Source organism: Haliotis asinina, chromosome 2 (genome assembly GCF_037392515.1).
Source record: "Haliotis asinina isolate JCU_RB_2024 chromosome 2, JCU_Hal_asi_v2, whole genome shotgun sequence".
Taxonomy (NCBI): Eukaryota; Metazoa; Mollusca; class Gastropoda; order Lepetellida; family Haliotidae; genus Haliotis; species Haliotis asinina.
The window spans coordinates 19,646,463-19,672,814 of NC_090281.1; the positions used below are offsets into that span (position 1 = coordinate 19,646,463).

The 26,352-nt window shown below is 38.8% G+C and overlaps 1 protein-coding gene across 1 annotated transcript in view; it reads right to left on the reverse strand.

Moving 5' to 3' along the window:
* Positions 1 to 624: 624 nt before the first annotated feature.
* LOC137273372 (LIM/homeobox protein Lhx9-like) overlaps positions 625 to 26,352 on the reverse strand; it is a 57,367-nt gene continuing 31,639 nt past the window's right edge. Inside the window, exons 4-5 of the mRNA XM_067805992.1 lie at positions 4,872 to 5,086; positions 625 to 2,155 (exon numbers count right to left, since the gene is read on the reverse strand). Coding sequence (XP_067662093.1) covers positions 1,874 to 2,155; positions 4,872 to 5,086 — 497 coding nt within the window. The 3' untranslated portion in view covers positions 625 to 1,873. The remainder of the gene's footprint in view (positions 2,156 to 4,871; positions 5,087 to 26,352) is intronic.

The following is a 26,352-nucleotide window of genomic DNA, read 5'->3' on the forward strand; positions in this document are numbered from 1 at the left end:
TCTAATGAGCTACAGACGTGAAGGGTCTTTGAGTTCCTTTTCGTTTCGTTTCCATCGTCCCCGATCTCAATTTATACGCTTTTGGAGTTAGTTGGATCAGAAAGTGAGAATATCCTGTAACCTGCACGGCTAATTCACGATAAAGAAATCTGGAATTCGATCATAATAGGCTGCACAACCAAATCCCAGCATCATGAATGACTTAAAACAAAAAGATTCATAAAGGATCAAAACAAGAGTAGATGCAGGTTGAACTGAATATATTTCAAGAAAAAGAGGGGCAATTTTGTTATAACTTCCGGTACGAGTGAGCTGAATAGGAACCAGAATTATAGCCGAGTTGGCGTATGAAACAATGCGGACTTTGCACCTTTTTCCCACATTCAATATTGCACCTGGTATATCGACACTAGCCCTCGACAGAATCTGCTGAGCAGAAGGAAATGTGGTTTACCCTGCATTCCCTTTACCCATTCTGCCCTCGCTGTACCCACACGCTCATGTCACCATCTGCTTGCCAGTTCCCCCAAAGAATACCCCCTCCTCCCCCAAACAGCACATGGGGGTAGTATGATGTAAAAGTTACCTAAACAGTCACATCAAATCATCAAAGAGAAGGCGATATGCGAGATTTAGCATGGGTTTACCAATCCCTTTTACACCTGTCTTGTACACCTGTAGATATTTATAACTCAATATACTGAAATTTCAATTATGACCTTTAAAATAAATTAACATTTTTAACACTAAAAGAACGCACTGGGTGATGAGATTAAAATGCCATTTTATAAAGTTTAGTTTGTAATGCGATAGATGAGACAAAACTACATATCACATTTGCGAAAGAGGAATAATTGTGTCGATATAAACAAAATCAATAAATTTAAACTGATGGGAAACGATGGCTGCCATATAAAATCTATAGCAAAACTCGACAGTTTGACAGCGTGGATTATGAATCCGTGTTTCCGTTTAGGAGTCCTACTTTTCATAGCTTACATCAGCGTTGCACATGCAGCTCTTTGGAATGTGCCTTGTATTACTAAAGTATTTGCGTCTCACATACGGTTCCGTAACCGGACTGAAATCTGTTTTTGATTTTGTATCAGCCCGGATCCAAACGCCAGCCGCCGTCATGAGAGGACTGGACCACATTACATATGCTCGCTATCAGTTCAAAGAGGAACCACTGACTGTTTTTAATTCAATGTATCTACAGAATACAAAGAAAGCGTCGTTCCGTCTTTTATCTGCTACACATTTGGGTTGGCTGCACCTTAGAATCATAAACGGTCCACACAAAAAGCATTTTTTTCAAATCTTGCACGTGCGGCATATTTGAGCAGTTAGTGTTTTTCTCGCTTCTGGGCGTGAAACCAACTTTTTAGTCCTTCTCCAACTATTTACACTTGTATGTCGAGCAAAAAGTTAATTTCACGTTTGCTGGGGTTTGCTTTGAATAACTGTGAATGTTCCCATCACACATAGCACTTCCTGTTGTCTAATTTCAGTTGAGTATGTTTTCTTCATAAATTTCATTTCAGCTAGCACTTTGAAAGAATATCCGTTGTTTGGGAACTCTAAAGCACTTTTTGTTAAAAAGTAGATCGTTTTAAACCTTCAACTGAACGTCATCAACAATGTCTCATTGCCAGACTAGGCGACGTCATGATATCAGGCCTTTTCGTCCACATTCGTGTCTGTTTGTCGAACTGTTTCACATGCCAAACTATACACATTCGATTACAAAATCGAGGAATTTCCCCGCTTAACTGTACACCATTTCAACCAGACTTTATTCTGGTCTTTCAATAAATATAACATAGGTTGAATTGAAAATAATCTCTGTTTGGTACACAGCTCTCCGGGTTCGCTAGTTTATTGAGGCAATTGTGCTGGAGAAGAGATCAGATATGCTATTGCTGCCCTGATCTGTGTCCAATGCTGGAGTTTGGATGTCCGACAGAGAGGCGTTCGAACTGATGTCCGACAGGGCGGGAGATCGGGTATTGGAGAGATCGGTGAGAGACTGATCGTGAGAGTCTTTGGATTTATCTCCGTTCGAGCTCCCGTTTGTGTTGGAATTTCCCTTGTCAGAGTCTTGCTGCTTGAGTAGATTTCGGCGGTATTTTGCACGTGCATTTTGGAACCAAACCTGCAAAACGATATTCAACCATTATTTTACGTACATTCAAATTACATTTCCAAAACAATGGGTGGGGTGGCCATGTGAGTAAGTCGTTAGCGCAAAGCCAGGTTCGATGCTTTGTACATCCTGGCTATCTAAATTCTGGAGCCTGTAGTAGTGTAAATAGCGAAAGGTCCCTCACTCACTTAGCCTGATAACATGCAATATAAAAAGTATGTGTTCAAGGTGGCATCTCTGATGGATTGATATTCACAGGTGTGGTGTATTCCAGTCAGTCCCCTGCTTCGTTCAAATCAACACATAAATAGCATGAATCAATTCTCCTTCAGAATTAAAAGCCCCACAGTGTCATTCTAGTAACTATACAAACATTTGCACCTGTCGCTATGGTCACTGAAGTCAGTTCCCAAATAGTTTCATTCGTGTCACTTCTCCAGCGTACATTGCATGACTGCAAGTGACATGTGTTAATAGCTCTTCTATCAGCAATAAACACCTTAACGTATGATGTATTCAAAGCTCTATAGCTATCGTAATGTAATCTGACACGGTCTTCGATTTCAATACACCCTGATGACGTAAGTAGCCGTACAATAACTCCAACATTTACCCCTGTTCGTTACAACTGCTCGACAAATATGCTACTTAATATTACTCGGTCGATTAAAAATGACTGAAGATCTTAGGTACATAAACGAAACTGCTTGGAACTGCTTGTCACATAGACCGGAACATGAAGCCATTCACGCGGGACATGAATACTGCTTTGTATCTGAAATATCCGCACATCGCCTCTTGAATTTCAGTTTCTGATATTTATACAGTTTTGCCAAGGCTTTTAAAAACTTTTTCGGGAACTACATGACATTTTAGAGGGTGGCAATGTTTCGTCTCAATTGGTTATTGAAGTTACCGGTCCTGGGTGAGAAAAGGGTAAACATAGCGACGTGCTCGCATCGTTCGGAGCCAAGGAGCGGGTGTGTATAAAACTATGAACGTGTCAAAAACGACTGGAAATCTATTTTTGCCTTTTAAGAGGGGCAACAAATATTTGAAGAACCGGGGACCATGGGGGTACATAAACCTTAAGCACTAACCCGCCCATCTCGTAAGACGGGGGATTGTGAATGGTCTCTGTAACTAAAGGTGAAACCACAAACCTCAATAGAACCAGTCTTCCTTAAGGGTGGAAACAACCCCTAATTACCGGCGACGGTTATCATTCTCTCAGGCCTGTTTGTTTTCAGTTAGTAAATTAGAACTGTTACACTTATATCTTTTTGGAACGAAACTGCAAGAATAATTAAAATAAGACATGCTTTAAATACTCGTGGCTTTCATACTTTGGTACGTTGTATATGCCTTATATGAGTATGGATCTAAGGACCTGACCAGTGGAAGGGTACTCATAATAAAACATTAGACCCAAAACTCATGTTATCAAAACGTTGCTGTGAAGTGACTCAATCAGATATAATGTACACAGCTGATTACATCAACTTTGGGTAACCATTTATTGATTGTTGCATTTTAGCTATGTTCAAACATACGTAAATACTTTCTATTGGCAGGCAGTTTGTAAAGGTTATTATTCTCTTGGTAATAACAATATATTTTATATAAAATAAGTTAAAATATTTTCTGGATTGATTTGACTCACGCCTGTGCAGTGTACGTCTCACGAGCGTTACATCTCCCTTAATATCGGCTTTCTGTATTTTTCAATGCATTTCAATTGAAGAGAAGTTTTCCTAGCTTGGTAAACATTGGAAGGTGTTGACAGGAACAATGACAAACCTACTGAGCAACAAAACCCATAGAAACTACATCGGTGAAGCAGGGGAACACTCTCCTACCCCTTCCATTCATTGAGTGCGTGGAGGACTGGGTAGATGTAAAATGATACTCAGTAAACACTAAAATTTACACTAGGTAAACGAACCCGGATTCTTCCTATCCTGTGTGGTCCATGGCAACGGACGGACAAATGGGCCTTTTTTCCCGTTTTGGACAATAACGTCAGTTTTGGTCGCTTTTGCACGTCTTGTTTAGGGGACTTGTGTTCATGTCATGTGTCTGTGTTCACAAAGCTATCAAGTGGAATATAAATAGCAAGCCTGTTTATTGAATTTTGAACAAATACTTGGCGATAAACTTGAAGTTCATTGAATTTCAATGAGTATCAAATTTGAAAAATCTCAGCGTTAACCTGTAACGTATGCTCATTGTAGAGGAATGCATTAAACCATTCCAAGCGTTACGATATACTCATTGAGGAGCTTTGTATAGGCCCCGTACATCGTTTTTAATGTTTATCTAATCTAGTGTGAGTGGGATATCAATATTTTTCATCTGCCTATTTTATTTTTTTAAACCCCACGATGCTGTCAATCATCCACAGAACCACGGGTGGTGCTTTTGGTATATTAATACTTATCATACGCGGACTACCGTCCGTACAATTGAAATTAATGAAAATGTGTAAAAGTTACATTTACAAAGTGAATACCATTTAGATTATTAATGACAGTGAACGGCTGTACAAGAATGCTTGGGGTGAGTTAATGATCGTGATTTGTTCAGTACCTAACATGAACATTAACAACACTGTAGATGGAAAGATATATAAATTAGTTTGATAAACAAATGAACCAGGTAATCGAAATAACAAATGCAAATGAATGCATAGATCAGTTGTAACGATTAATGTTCAATGACATACCTGTAAAACACGTTTGGAGAGACCCGTTTTCTGAGCTAGTTGTTTTAAATCTTTTGCGTCAGGGTTATGATTAAGAGCAAAGTAAGATTTCATCGTCCGCAGCTGATGGTGTTTAAACGATGTCCGTACCCTCTTCTGTCGAGGGGTCTGGTGCTGGTATCCCTCCCGGTCGAGTACCTCCCCTGGTCTGTCAGGGTTTTCCCCAGGGCCAAGACCTGTAAAAAAGACATAAATTTGAAATAACTATATTTATAATGATAACGCCCAGTTACTCCGACCCTCGTTTTGTTGTTGTCTAACGTTGCACACAGAAATATTCTCGCTATATGACGACGGCCTATAAATACGGCTGGACCAGACAATCCAGTGATTGACATCATGAGCATCCATCTACAGTAAAATTACAAAACTTCCATATGACGCAATCCATACATACGAGACTTGCTAAGTAATATGATAATTATTTTGAAATAGATTAATCACGTTCAGATATATCAGAGTAGTATAATAAATGTCCTGGACCCATGTTAGCTCCACTGAATTGCATTAATGCTTATACAACATCCATCAGTCGTACCGTCGTATATTAATATAATATTTACATATTGATATAACACACAGTTCAAGGCTACCTGACGTCATCGCTATGTTGGAAAGGATAATTATCCTAGCATGCAACGGCGCGAATTTTTAACACGGAGAAAGATACTAATAGATTGACGACTAGTCTCCTTTCATTCATAAATTCACGACCCGCGGAGTCACAAATTCACGAAAAAGTTTCAAAGTCACGCCCTCATACTAGATGATACCTGTGCGGACCAAAGCAACGAGGCCACTTATGACACTGAAAAAAATATAACAGGGTTTGGTTGTCAGATCGCCTTCTCCCAATCGTGCGACATAAGGATTGAAAGCTCAATTAATGACGGTAACAGGATAGTCAAATGAAGTTGTACGTCGAATAGCATTTCCTAATTAGCCCTTCAACGCAAACTCGACTGGTCACGAGATAACTGCAGTCATTCATTCATAAATCTGATACCGGAAGAATTCAACTGAAAACGGTGTATCGAATTAAGATACTGTTTCCAGTCAACTAGTTCACGTTTTGTCAAGATAATCGGCACATGCTCGGGGAATTTATGGAATAATTACAGTTGTGTTGGCGTATTTGTCTGTTTACATTTATCCCCTGTTGCTTTAATAAATACCGATCAGCTGAGAAGGTTTATTTCAAAAATAATACCAGAACAGCAACACGCAGCATAAATAGTGTCAGTGGTTTCGCTATTAAGTCAAGGCAAAATGTAAAGTGAGGGAGCACATTTATTTTTATATGATTAAATTGTATCAACAATATCAGTAACACTTATTTAATAAATGAATAATAACATCACAAGGTTCAAATCTGACTTTACATATCAATCAACCCTCAGCACCAAAATGCATTGGATCACAAAATTACAACTCAAGGAAACGGAATATTAATAAAATGTGGCCGGTGAAGAAGTTCTCGGTTGGCAGCTATAGCAATCAATCATTGCTTCAGCGTCATCAATCATCATTAACTCTAGCATATTTCTCTTTTGCGGCCCCATAATCGAGAGCATTTCAGAAAAATCAATACCGCATCAGAATATTTAGCAAGTTAGATTTGTTTATTACATATCCTTGTTAATACACATATTAATTCCGCTTGAAAGCATAATCTGTTCTAAGATTAAAAACAGGTGCAAACAATTACACTTTTGAAAAGTTTTTCACATTTAATACCGGGGGTAGGTTAAAAAAATCTCATGTTAACGAATTTCAAATCCGATTTGTGTGGTTTGTGTCGATGTAAACTTCAAATATTTGTGAATATCATTTATACAATACATTGTCTTATATCTGGAGGACATGACATAAACGACGCATATATTATATCTCCAAGTTTAATATGTAAAGTGAACTTTGTTTCAACTTGCTAGAACAAAAATGGGAAAACTATATTAAATTAAATTTTGGAATTGAGTGAGCAGTCAGGTCTTTCAACTTATTGGATAAGTTATTGTGTTCATGATTGACGAAGTTAAGGAAAAGAAAAACAAAGTCATTTCAACCAAAGAAATCCAGCTTCACAAAGACAATTTGTGTCAACAGAAATTCTGAAAACAAACCCTTATCATGTTATCATGATGCCGGTAAAGGAATTCTGCTCTTGCTTGAAAACAGTAAGAATAAGGTGAAAATCAACGGTACAAATAAAAACAAGAAACCGGGAAGAAAACGGAATCGCCGTTTAGCTAAAATCGTTAAAAGGTTCAGTGCATTCATGATTTTCTTCTAATTTGGCGTTTCCTGTTTCGCTAAGAAGAGTGGTCTGGAACCGTGTCTTTCAGACCCAAATTTACTGTGGTCGGGGAGAGATTTCAACGGAAGGAATTTTTCCCCCGGCAAGAGAAATATTAAATTGAGCTAATAAGTCCCGAAACGCATCCGAGTCCGCGACTAAAGCCAGGATAATATTTGTAATCCCTCTGGGTTCATACAAAAGTGATTGACGGTTTAGGATGCGGAATGACTTTGCACTGACATGGAAATGTCTTTGAAAAAAACGTGAATATTTAGTACATCCTCGATTCGCAGATTTCATGAATTCTTACCAAATACACAGATGGTCTTGGTATTTGTTTTGATAGATCGAAAAAAAAGCCCAAACAAAACAAAACAAACAAACAAAAAATTAATGAATTCTTAACTTGTCTTGACTTACGACTATTTTTCGAGCTGACTTTGAATATAGTTAGAGTATACACTTTTGGTCTTGACAAGGAATAAAAAAGACAACACTTTTATACAGAATTGTATTAGGTTGTAAAGTTTATGTAGATTGCACTCACTGTCATAAATGTAAAAATAAAAATAATCACAACATAAATAAAACAATATTCTTTGCTGGGCAAATACTCCATACCTAGCTGCCTCTACGTTCAGTCTTATACAGTCGTCTGATTGAGTACTCTCGGGGCGAATGTACATAATTGCTATTCGATATCACTGGACATAAATTTGTTGACTCCTCGCGAAGACAGAGGTCTGAGAAAGAAATAATACGTCATATATATGTTACCATGACAACTGATAAATGAGTACTGTTTTCCTGCCATAAATCGATAATTTCATCCTCTCCTTGCCGCCTGGTGAATATTTTCGTTGACTTGACAAACACACTTTGAAAGACAATATACTCAATCTTTTGCTAGGTTTCATGATCTTTTCCAGTTCTAGGGTAAGACTCGTATCTACCAGTTTCACTTTACAATTATCTTGTAAAATGGTAGACGTTGCCTCATTCTCATGACTTTATAAATCTTTATGTGGATAGGACAACAACAACACCCTCCTCTTCCTCCTCATAAACAACAACAACAACAACAACAAACAAACAAAGAACCATAAAGAATGTGAACAACTCCCGTATGAAACTATTCAGTAATAAAAAACTACCAAACATATATTGTTTTTCAGTTATGCTGTAAGGAAGCTGTACAGAAATGCTGAAAGTTGAATTTTTCCACATATATAATATTTTTAAAAGAAGATTAGAAATGTCAGCAACAGGTAATGAAGGGAAGTCTGTCGACTGACACGAAAAAACAGGGCCAAAGTATTTACTTTAAAGGGAATGAACTTGGTTTTAACATGCGTGATAAGCGGTCTAATCATTATTTCTAGATCAACTAAAATGTTTTACCAATTTCTTTCAATTCATTGTAAATTTAACTGAAAAAATACAACAGCAGGTGTCAAATATAATCCTCGAATATCGCGTAAAAAATGGTTAAAACATTTCACAAATGTATTTGTATCTCAAGTGGGCGATTTGTGTAGCATGGAATAAACAAGAGTTGACATTGATGAATACAATTTATAAACAAACATTAAACGTCTGAAACGTAGATATACATATATTTTCTTAACCAACATACGGTATCAGCTACGATTTTGAAATAGGTTCTTGGGTTATCGTTAGGGTCAAAATATTAAGTCATCTTGCGTTTTCTGCTTATCTGACAGCGTTTGCATTTGTGAATGAGCCTAAGGCCATTTTTTTTAAATATTCGACATTTAATGACATGCAGTGTTAGTGTTATGTAAATACGACATTCATTTCAGCATTGTGAATGACGCATTCGTTTCTGTTGCTGGGTACAAACACCAGAAACTAATATCAGACACTACCAGGTGTACCCAGGTACTGTACCTGCAACAAGCTAAATGTCTTCAATTGACATTTTAAAACATTTTCCAAGAATAGCAATTGGCAAAATAACCATACATGTCCTTTGATACATAATTTTGGAATAAATTATTTTTTCACAGGATTTTCACATCTACAAATCCCGCTTGAGAAAGATTCCATACTCTTCACCAAATTCAATATGTTTCACATGTACTGTGAAACGTATAAACACAACCTCTCATTTACGACGAGGCACACGTGTATATTTTCGAATAAATAGGTATGACCTCATTAATTCCAGCTCGCAAGGCTTGTTATAAACCAATATTTGTAAACTGGACCGCCAGACGAATAAGCTCACTCGGTCATGTGAAATAAACAAGCGACAGGTTGAAATGAACCACGCTGTCTTTAAGAAGATAGAAGACATATAGTGTTATTAAGTAGTGTTTATGAAGGTATTGATAGAAACAGAGCTTTGTTTTAATGTCGGCAGTTGACACTTAATGTAAACATTCTATTTTTCGTTTCGTGACATTTCGGGCGGTGTTACCTCACATGTGTAACACGTGCATGGTCGGCCAATAGAGCATGTTTTGCACGTGCGCGTTTTATCTCGCGGTATGGCAGACATTTTTATCTAGCCTTTTTAAGAGCATTTTTTTTAATCATGAACTTTCATGTCAACAAAGACGTTTTATTACATGTGCATAATAAGTGGACTAAATTCAGAATAGATCTTTGTCATCCGTGTATTCTACATTTTCCGATGCTATAACCTTCTAGTTCTCATTTCTGTCTTGTATTTGATGCTTGATCAGTTTGTTCGTTCGTAATTGTCGCTTTTTGATTGGATATTCAGATATTCACTGCCATTTCCCCGTTCGTTAAATACGTATAGTGTGTAATATTTTCAGCGTTTACTTTCGTCGTTCGGTAAATGTATATAAAAAATTTACAGTGTGTCAAATAAATGAAACAAGAGAACAACGAGACGTCTAACAAAATAGTCCATTAATAACAACCTTTTCTCTGTTATAAGCATGGTGGGGAACAAAACAAAAACAAAACTGATCACTGAAATGAGTCCAAAATTGACAACCAACGTTATGAGAGAAGAGATATGTTACACATTGTAAGACGTGACACGCCCATTTTTACTAACGGTTCCCTTGAAAATAAACATTCCTGTCTAAAAATAAGAAATACTGCACAGGAAAAATAAAACGAACCGCCATCTCAGCAGAAAATATTTTCAAACAAAACTGTGAAAGGTTTATGTTTAAAGTTCGATTATTCGAAAACCTTAGTGTTTGATGTGGACCACTCGAGATAATATTATGATGGTTGTATTTGTTATTTCAATACATTGATCAAGGGGTTTCTTGTCTGTAAGAGCAAACAGTTACCAACATTTGCCGTCTATTTCGTACATAGTGTCACCAAGAACTAAACGTAATTATAGGCTGCAATTACTGTTGACTGATGTTCATAGGCAGCAATTTCTGGTGTTCATGGACTGCAATTACTGGTGTTCATAGGCTGCAATTTCTGGTGTTCATAGGCTGCAATTACTGGTGTTCATAGGCTGCAAATCTTGGCAATTATTGCTGTCATTTGACAGAATAAACAGACTGGTGATATTACTTAATCATCATTTTTGCCGTCAGGATGATTAATGCATTGATGTAATACCAAAGTGATTGAAATGCACCTGTGAGTGAGTTTGGTTTTACGCCGCTTTGACAAGAAGTTCAGTTATATCCCAAGATTCCAAGTCACAAACTGTTAAAAGTATTTGACATAGTTTAGTGTAGCTTTAAGTATGTAAGTATGTATTCGACAGATCCTGAACATTATCTGAGCCTGTCACATGTCTGTTTCATGTCTGTTAGTTGTTAATCTACACATAGTTCTTGTATGTAGCTAGGCCATGTTTGTCAAGGTCAGCGTTTGCATGCGTTTCCATGCGTTTGCATGCGTTTCCATGTCTGTTCTGTTCTGACCGATGATACGATTACATACGACGTCTGGGACAAGCCAACCATTCATTTGCCCGTCAGATTGTCTGTTATAAAAGTCTGTACCGCGTCATCTGTCATGGCTCACTCACTAACCAGAGAATATCCGGGTACAATTTTAAATATCTACGTCTACATAATGCAGAATTTACAATCCATTGCAAGATCTTCGCATTCTTCATATTCTGTCGTGTTCTACCTCCTAAACCACACGCTACAAACGTCCCTTGAGAAATCTCTTGAGCGTTAACAAATCTTAAAAGATATAAATTTAACTATGTAATTTGTAAAAAACTCTTAAAATCACATGCTCCAAAAGTTACAATCGGTATCGGGACGTAAGCAAAGCGAGGCTCCCACGTCGCGTACACGATACAACGAGGCTGAATAGCCAAATGTAAGATAGTGAAGACATTTTCCCCTGCATAGGAGGGGCGCGCACTCGGCCACCTATCCCCGTAATCTGCCAGCCACATGGCGCGGAGGGGGGCTCAGCTTCGGCAATAACAGTCAGCGAGAGCCACATGATCAGCCGAGGAATGAAAATGTTTATTTTGGACATCCGAATGCCGCGAACTAACCGAGAGCAATTTCCCAATAAAAGTCGCATCGTAAGGGCGACAGTCACTCGGATTCCCCTGGTTGATAATTTGGCAGGGAGGGGGTCAGTACAGACCCAGGGGATTCCCACACTTTGACGTCTTGGGGTGATAAGGGGCGGGTGTGACGGTGTGGGATAGGTGGAGTAGAAGAAAGCAAGACGGTGGTTACTGATGTGCTGTCTGATTGCTGTCACTATACCCGAGAGAGAGAGCGAGAGAGAGAGAGAGAGAGAGAGAGAGAGAGAGAGAGAGAATGTTTTCTCATCAGTGTTTATATTTGGGGTGGAGGGGGAGACGTAGGGTTTGTACTGTTTTGACAACTTTCTTGTATACCGAACCTTTCCTTTTTATTTCTGTGGGGATCTAAATATTTTATCATACCTCCTGACAAGGTCTCAGAAAAGTGGCCCCGTACTTGACTACAACTCGAGAAGACGACACTTTGACAGAAACCAACAAAATGTATTTTTACAATCGATTCAACAGTTTTACCAAATAAATAACTTGACAATAGAAACGTTTTCACACCGGTACACACAATACCGTACAACTACTATCAGTCTTATCCTTTACAGTACGCACACTCTTGTGAATTCAAAATGGAGGCATAGTATCGCCTGCTAGTGATCGTCTCATTGATAAATGCTCTACCCCGCTGGGCTAAAGAGGCATTTTGTCGAAAATTAGATTAACTGTTCAAACTATTTGCTCTGCAAGGTGCAAGTTTCACAGAATCAAATAAACACAGATTTCAGATGGACATGATTGGTTAACGGGCAAATCAGCAGGACTCGCGGGAACTATTTCCGATGATCATCTAAAAGCAATAAGGAAATTTGTAGCAGTCGTCAGGCGGTTATCAATGATAAAAAGATGTTGAACTGTCAAATTCGATATGAGAGAGAGGACAATGCTGGCAGTCCGGGCGTTGGGAAATATGGGTGCATCGTGCCATATGCAAGTGGTCTCAGACTGTGTAGATATGGTATGTCTGACAGAATAATGAATGACTATGGTTTACTCCGCTTTTAGCAATATTCCAGCAATATCACGGTGGGGGACACCAGAAATGGGCTTAACACGTTGTACCTATGTGGGAAATCGAACCCGGGTCTTCAGCGTGACGAGCGAACACTTTAACCACTATTCTACCCCACCACCCCTCGAATAACGCAGAGTGGTATTTAGTGGTATCTATTGTACGAAACAACCTAAAGTATATTCGATTTTGAACTTATTGTTTTGTTATTTTGAATACTTGAATATTTTAAATAAATTAGTTGCCTGACCTGTGGTATAGCTTATTTAAACAACGAGCCACATATTCTCAGCCTGTGAAGCATTTGAACAGAACTCTGATATGTTAAATAAATTATTAATTTGGTTTCAGTGTTCCATTCTTGTTCACTCATCTTCTTAGCGAATAAACATTCTTCTCGAAGAATGATGAGATCTGCCAAGCGTGAAGCATTTTCTCGTGCTGAAAACCACGGTCTTTTCAGATGTGTGTAAGTTGGAAGTTTTGGAATATTTATCTTTAAAATATATTGTGACAAGGAAATATAATCAGGTTATCGAAAATACGCCACTACCACATAATGCCACGTTGCACCATGTGTGCTTCGTTTTTCAAAAAAAACTCCTTCCGGAAGTTAAACAGGAAAGGGAAATAACTCTGTTTCACCGTCACATGGGAAGGGAAGTAAGTCCTGAACTTCCTTCCCGATATCACCTGTAGGAGAATTGATATTAAAGAGATTAAAGCTCGACATCTGTTTGACCTGTGACCTGTGTTGATCAGCTGGAACCTATACACCAGTCACACGTGATCACCCGACTCCGCATTTTCACAGCTCATTTATCTACCGGAGCTAAAGTTGCTTATATTTTCCCCCGCACGTAAAAAGTGTATAAAACAAACGGCTTTGAATTCGAGCAACAACGACTAGTGTATATTTCTACAACACAGACATGAAACAAACTGACGGTCGACTGTTTGTTGGCGCTATCTGCGCGTACCTGCTGGTTGTAGTGATATAGATCGTTTGTTGACGAAAATCTCTAGCCTATGTATATATCGCTGTGCTACCTTTACACAGCATGAGGGCGATGAATGAATTGGCAGGATAGTCGGATATATCTCTAGGGTCTAGGCTTTGGGTGCAGACTGTTCCTAATCGCTGTCGCTCTTTAGGGAAAACGTGAGATAATATACAAAAATAAAAAAATAAATAAATAGCAATATATATATATATATATATATATATATATGTGTGTGTGTGTGTGTGTGTGTGTGTGTGTATTAAAATACTGTAAATCAGTGTCAATATATACAGTTTTAATTGACAATGACATTGTACTAAATTGGACATTTTCATCTCAAACAGACCAATTTCTTTAAATTCTCTCCACTGCTTGTGACTTTGTTACTTTTATATTTAAAACAATAGGTGATATAAATGATACGATCTAATTTTTAACACAGCCATAAATATTTGAGAGTAATGTTTATGCCGTTTTAAAACATATTCCATTAGATATGACATATTGGAAAAAAATGTAGGTTGATTTTGTAAACATTTTTGCACAGAAGGCTGGTTTTGTGAAGACACTTTTTCAACGCCCGTAGGCTTTTACAGTTATAAAATATTACACAAACATGGTCAATGTAATCAGGTGACTTGCCTGTGGTTTAGCCGATACTTATATCTTTCCTAAAAAAGCGGGTCTCAATCCGTTCCAGGGGAAAAAACGGACAAAACCTCTCACAAATACCAGCAAGAAGCCTGGAAAATGTTCCGCTTGTACTTGGAATTCGCAGAAGTCTGACTGAGGGATTGCAAGTGCCATGGTTTTGAGCTGAGATCAGCAGGAAGGCTTGGCGGGGACTTATCAAGTATTTAGCCTGCCAACACATCAACTCAACCGTGAAAATTAGACCAAAAACAAACACACTCTCGTGTTTCTGCAGTATCCCAGTTCTAATCATGACCCATTTTAACATGCCTGCGAAATAATCGTTTCGCTTTGCTGTTGCTTTTATGACTTTTGTATGAAATGAGTTGCTGAATTGTTTCCTTATATACACTTACAAGTTTTATACATACACCCCTCCCTATCAACCTCCCTGAAAACGCTACTCCAAACTACTAGAAACCTAGTTTGTCCATTTTACACATAAAAAATACGGACATCCTAACACTCCATATCCCCCACTTTCTACTTCACAGACACACGCACACGCACACGCATAAACAAAAATATCTTCCATTTCTTGTATTGCAGCTTTACATGAGAAAGTACATTGCTTATCTCGAATATACGTGTACTGCACATAGATGAGGCGTTATATTGTTCGAATCAGCCTAATCCGTTAGCCCACCTACACCGCTAGCCCACCCCTACTCCATTATGACCCCCTCAACCCTATTCCCACTGACAACCTACGTAGGCCGCCACCTGCACACCGTCACACCACTTCATTCTTCTCTCCACCCCCTTCAACACACACGCACACACTGGCAACTCCAACATCTACACCCAACAAGTCCACGACAATCCAGCATCCCGTCCAGTTAGCATTTGTATCTTTCTATGTATTTAGAATGCGATTCCCAATTTCTCTTTATCACATTAAATATTTACAAATACAAGACGATCCACCGGTTGATACTGTTCAAAATGAAGCACGTGTGAATGGTATCTGTGCATTCCATCATCGACTCGCTCCCTCATAAATCTGTCACCTGTCACCACTACCCGACAGAGCCGTTGCTTTCTATCTGTCAGCGGGGCACTCAATTCCACGGAGTTATCTCTCATTGCGCAACCGCAGTAAACACTTACGATACTGCACATGCGCAGTTGTGGCCGGCTCGGAAATGTCACCGAATGTTGACACAACACTGTCAGATTCCTATCCAGGTCTGTACAAATGTGTCAAATGAAGGTATATTCATTGCTTACTGAGACGTTTACAGTATGTTTTCAATTTCGTTATACGAATAGGAACAGGATTTGTTTTGTGTTGGAACTTTATTTTGTTCATTCTTGATAATCGATAAACAATCTTACCTTCAGATTTGACTTACATAGTGCCAAGTGCGTGAATGAGTTATCATCAGGTGAGGCAACAGATCAGTTTACACAAATAATTTAACAGGGAGGCGGGTGAAAGAGGTGAATTCATACTAACAATGTCCTCAGCGTGGCTAAGTTGAATGATAGGGTTGGGATTTCAAATACGCACGGAATTTGTTCTTTAGGGGGCATGCTGTGAAAGCCGAATGCATGTAAATTCTTAGAGTTTATAAAATATATATAACCAATATATGTATCAATGACAAGAAAGAAAACTGAATACAAAATCTGTTAAAGATAGAAATCCTAACGTGTTTGCGTACAATACCGAATCTAATAATTCAAATACAACCAATACACGTATGAAAATCAGTTAAGTCCCTTGGCCCATTTTCATCACTGAATTAAAATCGTGTAACCTATTTGTCGTCAAAATATGTTCATTCCGGGAAGAAGACGATAATCTGGAAAATCCTTTACGGAGTGGAATTAAAACGAACCACACAAGAAAAAAATAGATAAAAAGACGAAAAAGTCGACAATGACGAACAGTCCCAAAATAAGCCTGATGTAGTGCAAATGACGAAAAGAAGCGGAAATACATATCTATTCATAAACTTCCTCGACTCTCATTAATGTTGTTTAAGGTACATGTTACCATTTCACGCGTGATGTCTTCAGTTTCCATTTAATCAGGTGAGAAATAAAGCCATAAAGTTGTTATCAGTTAAAATACGGATTCGCTTACGGCTGCAATCGAATTTTGATAGCGAATTCGCGATACTGATCTCTGAGTCTCATTTATATCGTTTCAGAAAAGAATACCGGTGGATTTACGATCCCTATTTTCATGTAAACCGAGATGTCGTAAATTCCGGAGTGAAAGCTCGACTCGTCTAAGAATTTATGAGGCAAACGACATTGTTTACACAAACATTTGGGTGATAATTTAAACTAGTGTGTGTCTCGTCTTCGTGTGTAGAAATATTATCTTCCCAAAGACTTAACAATGTGCTATTAACACGTCCAGGTTTACAGAAGACCTTGATTACATAATTCACCACAGCCCCGAATAACCAGACACGGGTCATTGCGGTCAATGGATATCTGAACCATGACTTTCAATTTAATTTTAATTCAATTTTAATTTCTGTCAGTGTATATTTGAAACAAGTATATGTTCGCAGCTGTCCCAATTCCTTGCTTTGAAAAGTAAGAAAGAACTTATTGAACAGACAAAATTGATAAGAAGTAAATCTCTAGTATGAATATTGTGACTAACAATTTCTTTATTTTCATTATGTGGACGACATCAGCCCTAATATACCCAGTTTTACTGAGGTGTTTAATACCCCCTCCCAGTTTCTTGCATTCACGGGTGTTCGCTTATTACACGTTTTGATAAAACCATATGATGTTACCATAACTGCATATATAAGCTGCATTTCAACTCTCTCACTTTGGAATTTATTTGAAATAAATCAGATCATTATTGACATCCCGACTGTCTGCATGGAGTAACCGACGCCCCATTCATTCAAGTATAGAGTTATCTGTTTCAATCGAAAATAAAAATAATTATTTTTAATGAGGGATATAAACAGGATTTCAACCGACTGGAGCTCAAGAAAATTGATAGCTTTTTGATGTTGAGCTTTGCAAAAATCAGAGAGTATTCCGTGACTTCTAAGTATATGTCGCTAAGCCTGATCCCCCGTCGCTCCCCAGTGAACGGAAGACGGATTGTCGTAAATCAGAATCACGTTTGCGACGAAATGACTCGCCCCGTCAACAAAGACACTGAAACGATCGCTTGGATTTGCTCGATTTAGATCAGCTTGGATGGACAAGCCCCCACTCGCGCCGACATACGAAACGACCATTATTTATGTCTGTGCTGATTTGTTTTTGATAAACATGGCGAATCGGAACCTTGCGCCACCTGTCGACAGACTTCTGTCATCTGTCAATCGGCTTCCGGCTCTTCGTGCCAGATTACGACTTCTCTTACGACATACTGAAAAGTTGTAAGAAGATCTAGAATCATTTGCGGCAGTGTCCAAAATGTGCATTGTGGTGCATGCGGAAAAGGATTATTTATTGGATTATTTAAATAAATTGTCTCTTGTCACTCGTTCCAAGCCATGGCTAGGGGTCTTTCAAATGTAAGCAGTCGTCTCCGAATCCTCCTCAGGGTAATTAAAATGCATGCGAGACTGGTCAACAATGACACTAAAGCAGCTTCGCTACTGTGACCTTAGGAAACGCGGTGCTCGCTGGTTTAACAGATTACACAGCAAACGTTTGGTTCGTTTACTTTATCAAATAAAGATGAGGATGCGCATGTGAAAATATAAAAATTAGTTTTGCTACATTTTCAAAATAATTCACAGAAATCAACTAATTACTATTTAAACAAAGAGACCTAGAGCTTGGGGTGTACGTGTTAACTATAACCCTTCACCAATCACAGATACACCAGCCTCTTAAAACTTAAGTGGCGAAAATGAACAAAAGACTTAAGATGCATGGAACCTTTTTCGTTTCAGATTTCCCGTGTGCAGTTTCATATCGATATCAAAGGCCCAGTTTTAGTAGTCCCCAGTCCTACTCAAGCATATATAGGCCAAACACTGTAGGAAATACGTTAAGTGAAGTACTTGCGCTTCCCTAGTTCTTGTAACCCTGAAGTACCAGTTGAGGACGTGAGTTAATACTAAAACTAGAACAGCTCTTCCTGAAACGAATTTGACCTTATATGGTAACATGATTCCCGGCCAGCACTGCATATTGTGTAGTGCTACTGCCAAATCACGCCTCCACCGAATTCTGATCACCAGTTAAGAACAATAATTAGCAAAATAATCTGGTTTTCCTCATAAATGGAGCACGTGATGCTGACAGGACATTTATGAGAATATAAGCTAATGACGATGACACAAAACCTTATGACGACGTCAGTTATGATAATGGTGTCTAGTTGTTGTTGCTGTGGTTGTTGTTGTTGTTGTTGTTGTTGTTGTTGATGATGATGATGATATCCATTTTCTAATAAACAAGAACAACATATCAATTTCTATGTGAAAAATAGTGTAGATGCTGATAACATCTGGCTATGTCCTGCTTTTGACGACACAAAACGTATAGGAAACTGCATGCCTCTGTGTGTGTGTCGATGATGATGATGATGATGATGATGATGATCCCAACAGATCAGACCCCTCCCTCCAATATCTTCGCAATGGAGACACTAACAAGTAGCCCAGCGAGCAATCGATACGGTGAATACTACCCTAGTCTATTTCAACGCTATGTTGTCTATATCACGTTTGTTTGTACATGTCCATAGTGTAGATAGGCGATAAGGCTGATACGTAGCACGTGGGTCTGTTGTTATACCATGTACATATCACCCTGAGAACCCAGGCTGGTGACTGACACGAAAACAATAAAGTGAACTAAAGAAAACAAACGGGATCTCAAATTATTCAAAACTCAAAACGAACGTCGAAATGTTCATCCTTATTTTTCTGAAATTTATACCAACAGTAAATGCCGTAATTCGTATCCGACAACGACTATGAGACTCTGTGAATCCGAGCGCCGTAGGCCTCTCTCTCAGAAACACTCCGAATTGACGAGTATGTGGATTAACGACATATTGCTATTAGTGATACTTTTTTATTTATGTTGACATTCTGAGCAACAGTCGGGATTAGGGATCAAACGGTATCAGCATTTAAAGGGATTTGGATTTAAAGGGTGTCCGGATTTGCGGGGATCCAGGTTTATGGGTTTTTCCGTACTTATATGTGGAATTACATTCCTATTCCAAAATTAAACGTCTGAAATTGCCGGTAATGACTATTCCATTCATCGCCGTTCGTATTTAAGGCGAGAAGGTCTGGTGGAGATTTGACATGTAGGTGATTTTCAGTGCAAGAAAATATCATAAGCGAAACTTTGCCAATTAATATGATCACCTAATTGTTTAATCGCATCGCCACCAAATCGATTCCACGAAATCGAATACAGTAAATATTTATTCTTATCATTGAAAACACTCATAGGTGTTTTACAAAGCAGACCACAGTGTCATTAATTTTGTATACCACGATTTAATAGGATAGCCGAAGATCGGAATCTGTTTATTGAATACTGCATTAATTAGATTTAATTACAGTTATGCTCTGTCGTAACAACAATAGACGTATCTAGCTGGCTTCGTAGTTCAAGACAATAGCTTCTCAACCAGCCACGCGCGAATAATACAGACGTGGGGATAATTGATGAAAACGAATTCTATTTGTGAGAAATAACGGTGTGAATCATAACAAAGATTCAATAGGATGAGCAGGACTCTCAGAGTTTGAATTCTACTGGAACCTAGTTCTTACATTAATTGGTGAAAACTATTTACCATGCGAGAGATCGATTATTCAGCATTTTTGCAGGTTTTGACAATAATGCGACTTAATCGGTATTTTTTTAAAAAAATGATTTTATATTTCTAATTAAAGAATATTGTTGCCAAAAGTTCATTATATCAACAAATGAACCTGATGTATTATAATTTATTCAAACGCTAATTCTTGATTATGTGAAATTATGTTTCTAGAGAGATAAATATGTTTGTGTGTGTTAAAAGACATGGAAAAAATGTTTTCAGTATAGTCAATGCGTAAGTCATAATTGAAAATATTAAGAATTAAAGTTGAAAAATGTCATCAGGCAAACGACATGAAATACAACGATACCTATCTGAGCCTAAGACAAAGACCAGGAACACACACTTACGGTAATGGGTTATTTCGACATGAGTAGCCAACAACACATATTTAATCAAACATAATCACAGGTCCCAATCGCTGGAACACCATGCAGCCCTTCCAAACATCAAAACTAATATCACTTTAAAATGTAACCCAGATTACAGGCTTAACCCATTTATGTCTCTGTAATTTTGCTAATGCAACGACGAATCCGCGCAGGTAACGCCGAAATTCTGACACGTGCAATTGAAAGAAACACGCGCATATGATGGAAAATCTACGCTAGATTATAATCTATTTCTTTTGAAATATGACAGGCCGTTAACTTGGCCATGGATACCCTTAAATTGAGACTGGTTTAAGTGATAACACATCTTATAATGTGTTACATGTTCCACAGACATCTAATGCCAGTGGCGACGACGGGAATGTCTCACCCCTCCACACACCCCACCGGCCTTTCAAAGGCTTTGATTGTCACACACCTGCACTCTAGGGTTTTACGTTTGAAAAGGGAGGGGGAACGCATGTCGGAGCTCCCCTCCCCCCGATCCCCGGGATTTGAAAGGGGTGGAAGAAAATAGCTACAGTGCGGACACAATCATGCACGTGATTGCTGTCCCGGTTTTGTACTTTCGATCGGAGAAACATTAGCTTGAAAAAATGAAACGTGTTCTCTCATTATGAAACCTGCTTTAACAATAGAACAATTAATAATTGTGCGATTTATTTTGTCGGGTATTTTGATATTAAGAATTGTTTGAAATTGTACAAATATTGGCGTAGTTAACTGAATAGTTTAGACATTGTCCGGTGATTCACAGCTGATGTACATGAAGTCACACTACTGTGTGGGAATTGTGCTACAATATCTTAATGATTCAAAATTTTTCATATTTGACCTGCACACATGTTTCTATGCAAAGTTAAAGGAAAATCTGGCAAATGTTATATCAGGTTCAAACTTATTTGTCGTTTTGACAAGTACATCACCATTTAGTAGTTAGTACACATACGATCAAGCGTAAATAAACTGCAGTACGTAAATAAACTACAGTATTTAATTTGGATTTAAGAAAGACACTCAAGTTGCACGAGTCTGGAAAAATAGTCACTGTCTCCAATAGTTGTGCACAACACATTATAAGTTTATAAGTGTTCAAAAATCCTATCTGTACATATCACCATAGTTGTGGAGTGTATGGATATATCGTTCTTCCAGGACAAAATGTCGACATGAGCATTTGGAAACAGTGGCAAATGGAACAAACAACCTCCATGAAATATAACAACGAAATGCACGTTAGGATGATGGTGGCGCTGATGACGAGGACGATGGTGGCGCTGATGACGAGGACGATGGTGGCGGTATGTATGACATCGATGATGATTAAGATGATATTTACATTTAATCATCAACAAGAACGTCTTTATTATCGTCACTGGACTATGGATGTGCATGAATGAACGACGAATTTGCTATGACGTTGTTGTTGTTGTTGATGATGATGATGATGATGATGATAATGGTCTTTGTGATGATGATTATGATAATATTTACTTTTAATCATCAATAAGAACTACTTTTTTATCGTCACTGGACTATGGATGTGCATGAATGAACGACGAATTTGCTATGACGTTGTTGTTGTTGATGATGATGATGATGGTGATGATGATAATGGTCTTTGTGATGATGATTATGATAATATTTACTTTTAATCATCAATAAGAACTACTTTTTTATCGTCACTGGACTATGGATGAGAATGAATAAAAATAAATGTGGTATGATGTTAATGATGAAGATGTTGACGACCATCGTGTTTGAGATGATGATGATGATGATGATGACGATGATGATAATGGTGTCGGAGATGATGATGATGATGATGATCATCATCATCATCATCATCATCATATTAGATGACAAAGATGCCAATAAGAACAATAATACTTCATTTGGCAATCACCAATAAAGGTGATTTAAAATATGTTATCAACCGAAGCATCCTGGTCTCCGGAGTGAGAATCATGTGCTTCCAGCATTATCTCCCGCACCCCTCCCCTACTCGCGAACTGCATCACGGTGTTGTTGATGTGCTACAACAATGCGTTACAGGTGATACATCTCCAGCTTTACATCTCGCGAGATCCCGTGTTAGCATATTGTATCGTGAAGAGGCGGCCGCCATTCTTCGTTAAGAGGGTGGGAGGGGACGGGAGACACAGGCCGCTGGGATACTCTCTTTCAAACGTTCAGGTTCCACCTGTCAGGCCCTCCGTGGTGCACAAGCACACCTGTCCCCCGTGATCTGAGAGGGACGAAGGGGAGGGAGGGACAGCGATGGGAGAGTGGGTATTGTGTATGAGCTGTTCAAACATACAGGGACTTAGAAGCACCTATATGTGTCCTTGCGCTGTTTAATCACGCACAATACAACGGTATTAACATGAAAATGACCGAAATTGGATTTTACGATATATCAAATAAACTTTATTATATTTCAACACATTTCCAGACAGACTGAAAGTTTAACAAACTGTTCATCATGTAAATTGATACCTCGTGAATCGCAGCAACTGATTGGGTAAATGGACACCCAAACTAAGGAGGTATCGCATAACCAGTTCCTACACAACTATGGTGGTTAGAAGAGAGAGGGTAGTCTGCAGCAAATGGTCTGTCCCGATAAACGGCACTTGGTCTTTTTTCGAAGTTTTGTGTGTAGTTCAGTACACAATATTTTTCAGATAATCACTGACAAAAACTAGCGATTTTGCTTTGTGTATACTTGTATCACTTGTTTTGTTAGAATGAGAATAATACAAATGCTGATGCTTATAGATATGAGTGAGTGACTTTGACTTCACGCTCCTTTAATTTGGTTTGTATTCCAATTCCCTCACCCGATGTGATATTGCTAAAAGCGGCGTAAAACTAAACTCATTCACTCACTCTAATTCCACCAAGGCTTGTCGTGTTGCTGTTGAGGGACAGTCAAGGGAGATATACATGTATGTCTAAGATATATGAGTAGCACTGGTATATTTGGTGCAGATAAACCTGGATGCATAATAAATGAGGACCGGGATTCAAACGTAGGTTTACATGTCGCACACCCTTCACAGCGAATAGTGGGGGTTAAGAAGAGTGAATGAGGTTAGTTAGACATTGCTAGCGCTTTAACCACTATGCTACCCCGTCATCCCACGATGATGAACATGATGATAATGGCGATAATGATGATGATAAGCACAACCAAGGGCGATCATGTTCTCAGAACCCACCATTTTAAAATTTGCACCACACACAATATGCCTTCTCTGCAATGAATACAATGCATTAGAAAAGCATCTCTCCGCATACAGTTAAACTTTAACCCTCTGTATTGTAGCACTGTTGTAGATAGACCACGGGGGAAAAGGGGGATGTGGAGGTAGCAACAACAGCGATATATTTGAGGAATAACATTAATGTCCAGCTCACAGACGAGTAGGCTAGCCGTTGACATGGGGCTGATGGAAGCACGCGATAACGAGGATAGGACCTTCACAACAAATGTTTTTCTTGATATGATATTGTTCCAAGTACATGAAAAAACTTGACGAATGTCGGGAAATGTAATCTTGTAGATTTGTACATGTTGCTAGCGTCTTCGTCCGAAATTCCAGCTTGCGTCTAATGCTGTTTTGTGTAGTGCATTTTTTGTTAGTGGAGGAATGTTTTAGCTTTACCATCGTATACTGTAATAATTTCTTCTCCACAAACCAGTGATTGATGTTATGAGCAACGCCAATTACGTATACAATTACCACTGCTACTTAATTGTACGACGGAATGTGATGAAATATTTCCATTAAACCTTCGACAATATGACCTGTGTGTTAGCGATTTCAACGTGCCTTGTTGCGTGAAAGTTAGCTCATCACAAGGCTTCTGATGATAGTATACCAGATGTCTTTCTAAGTGACAAATCATTAAAAACACACCGTAAACTGAAAAATGCGTGTACGTGCATACAAATGTCCAATAAATAGGTCAATATCAGTGTTTAAGACCACTCACTAGACGCCCGCAGTTGCAATATATTAATAACACCACCTCGCAAACTACTATATTTACACCCCATATGCAATTTCTTAATTTGTAAGGGCACCAAGGCCTGACGAATATTGTAAACCACGTGTCAACACCTCTGCACATGTGATGTCATGGCAACAGTGTCAACAAACACGTCAGCTCTGTACCAGTTTCATCACAGTCGATGTTCCGTGGTACTAATGTCATAACAACACTGGGTTATGTGATAATGGTAAGCGGATATGCCTTATTGCACAATGAACACACTGCAGGGTACCTTTTGAAGTACCACCCATGTTGAGAGTACCTCTGTGGGGTCGGGTCATGTACAACCGTTTTCATGTCATGTTACGAAATGGACGGATCGAAATCCTGAGGGTGGACTGAGATAGGGAATGGGACATGGGGTTTGTGAAATGGTGATCGGTGATGGGTAAATTATGAAACTGAATCAAACCGCCTAGTGATAAATATCATGACCATCGATACACACAAATGGGAACCGATGATGTGTCAACCATCTCATCAAGCCCGGCCATCCGATCCCCTTATCCTGTGTTTTGGATTGTTAACGGTAGAGATATTTAATAGGTTAGGTGGGGAGGTGGTTGTTTTTGGGTGGTCGTGATTACAATGGGTGGAAAGAATAGGAAGAGGTAATGATGGGTATTTAAACAGTTAGGTGAAATTGATGAGGTGTGACTAAAGTTCGGACAGCTGGAGTTAAACTTTGGATATGATTCCAGAATCCGATTAGTTACGGTGGATGTGAGGTAAGATGGAAGGTCTTACTTGAAGGAGATGATGTTAGGGTGAAGTAGGAGAGGGCATGGGAAACAATTGAGTGGAGAGTCGGATGTAGCGTCGGGTGAAGGATTTGATTGACCCACTACACACCTCACATCAATCACGGACGTCCTACTACGTGCCAGCTTCCCAACAAGACATTAGAGTGTATTTGAGCCTGGTTTTGGATGAGTGAGTTTAGGTTTACGCCGTTTTTAGCGATATTCCGTCAATATCACGGCGGGGGACATCAGAAATGGACTTTACACATTGTGACTATGTGGGGAATCGAACCCGGGACTTCGGCGTGACGAGCGAACGCTTTAACCACTAGACCACCCCGCGGCCTCATGACAAGCTGGTGTTAGATCAACCACAATATCGAGCGTAACATGCCATGTCTTCTGAACAACGCTTTGACGGATGTCTCTGGATGTGACGGTGAATTCTATATACGTCGATATGATTAACTGTAAATTACAAGTTCGGTTCTTTTCGGCATTCTCTCTGTTTTATTGACAAACACATTCCGACATATTAATGCCAAAGTCAATGATGAATGACACGTTTCTTGTGTCAGGCTGCCCCAAACACGTCATCAATTGCGTGTTAATTGCAACTCCCATCATGCAACATTCCACGGTTTAACACCTGCTCGGGTCACCGATACCGGAACTCCTACTTTTGTCACACAATAGTACTTCCGGCTGGTCTGAGTCGAGTGGAACTCTTCAGAGCCGAAGGCAGGAAGCTAAGAGCAAATGTATCCTCAATTGAGAAGAAGTAACTCAAACCATCGCATGCGCACTTGTATCAACTTTCACGATACGTGCAAATACAATGGGTGTTTACTCATTCAATTAGTACGACATGCGATGGAGAAGGATATGAAGTAACTATGGTATTTT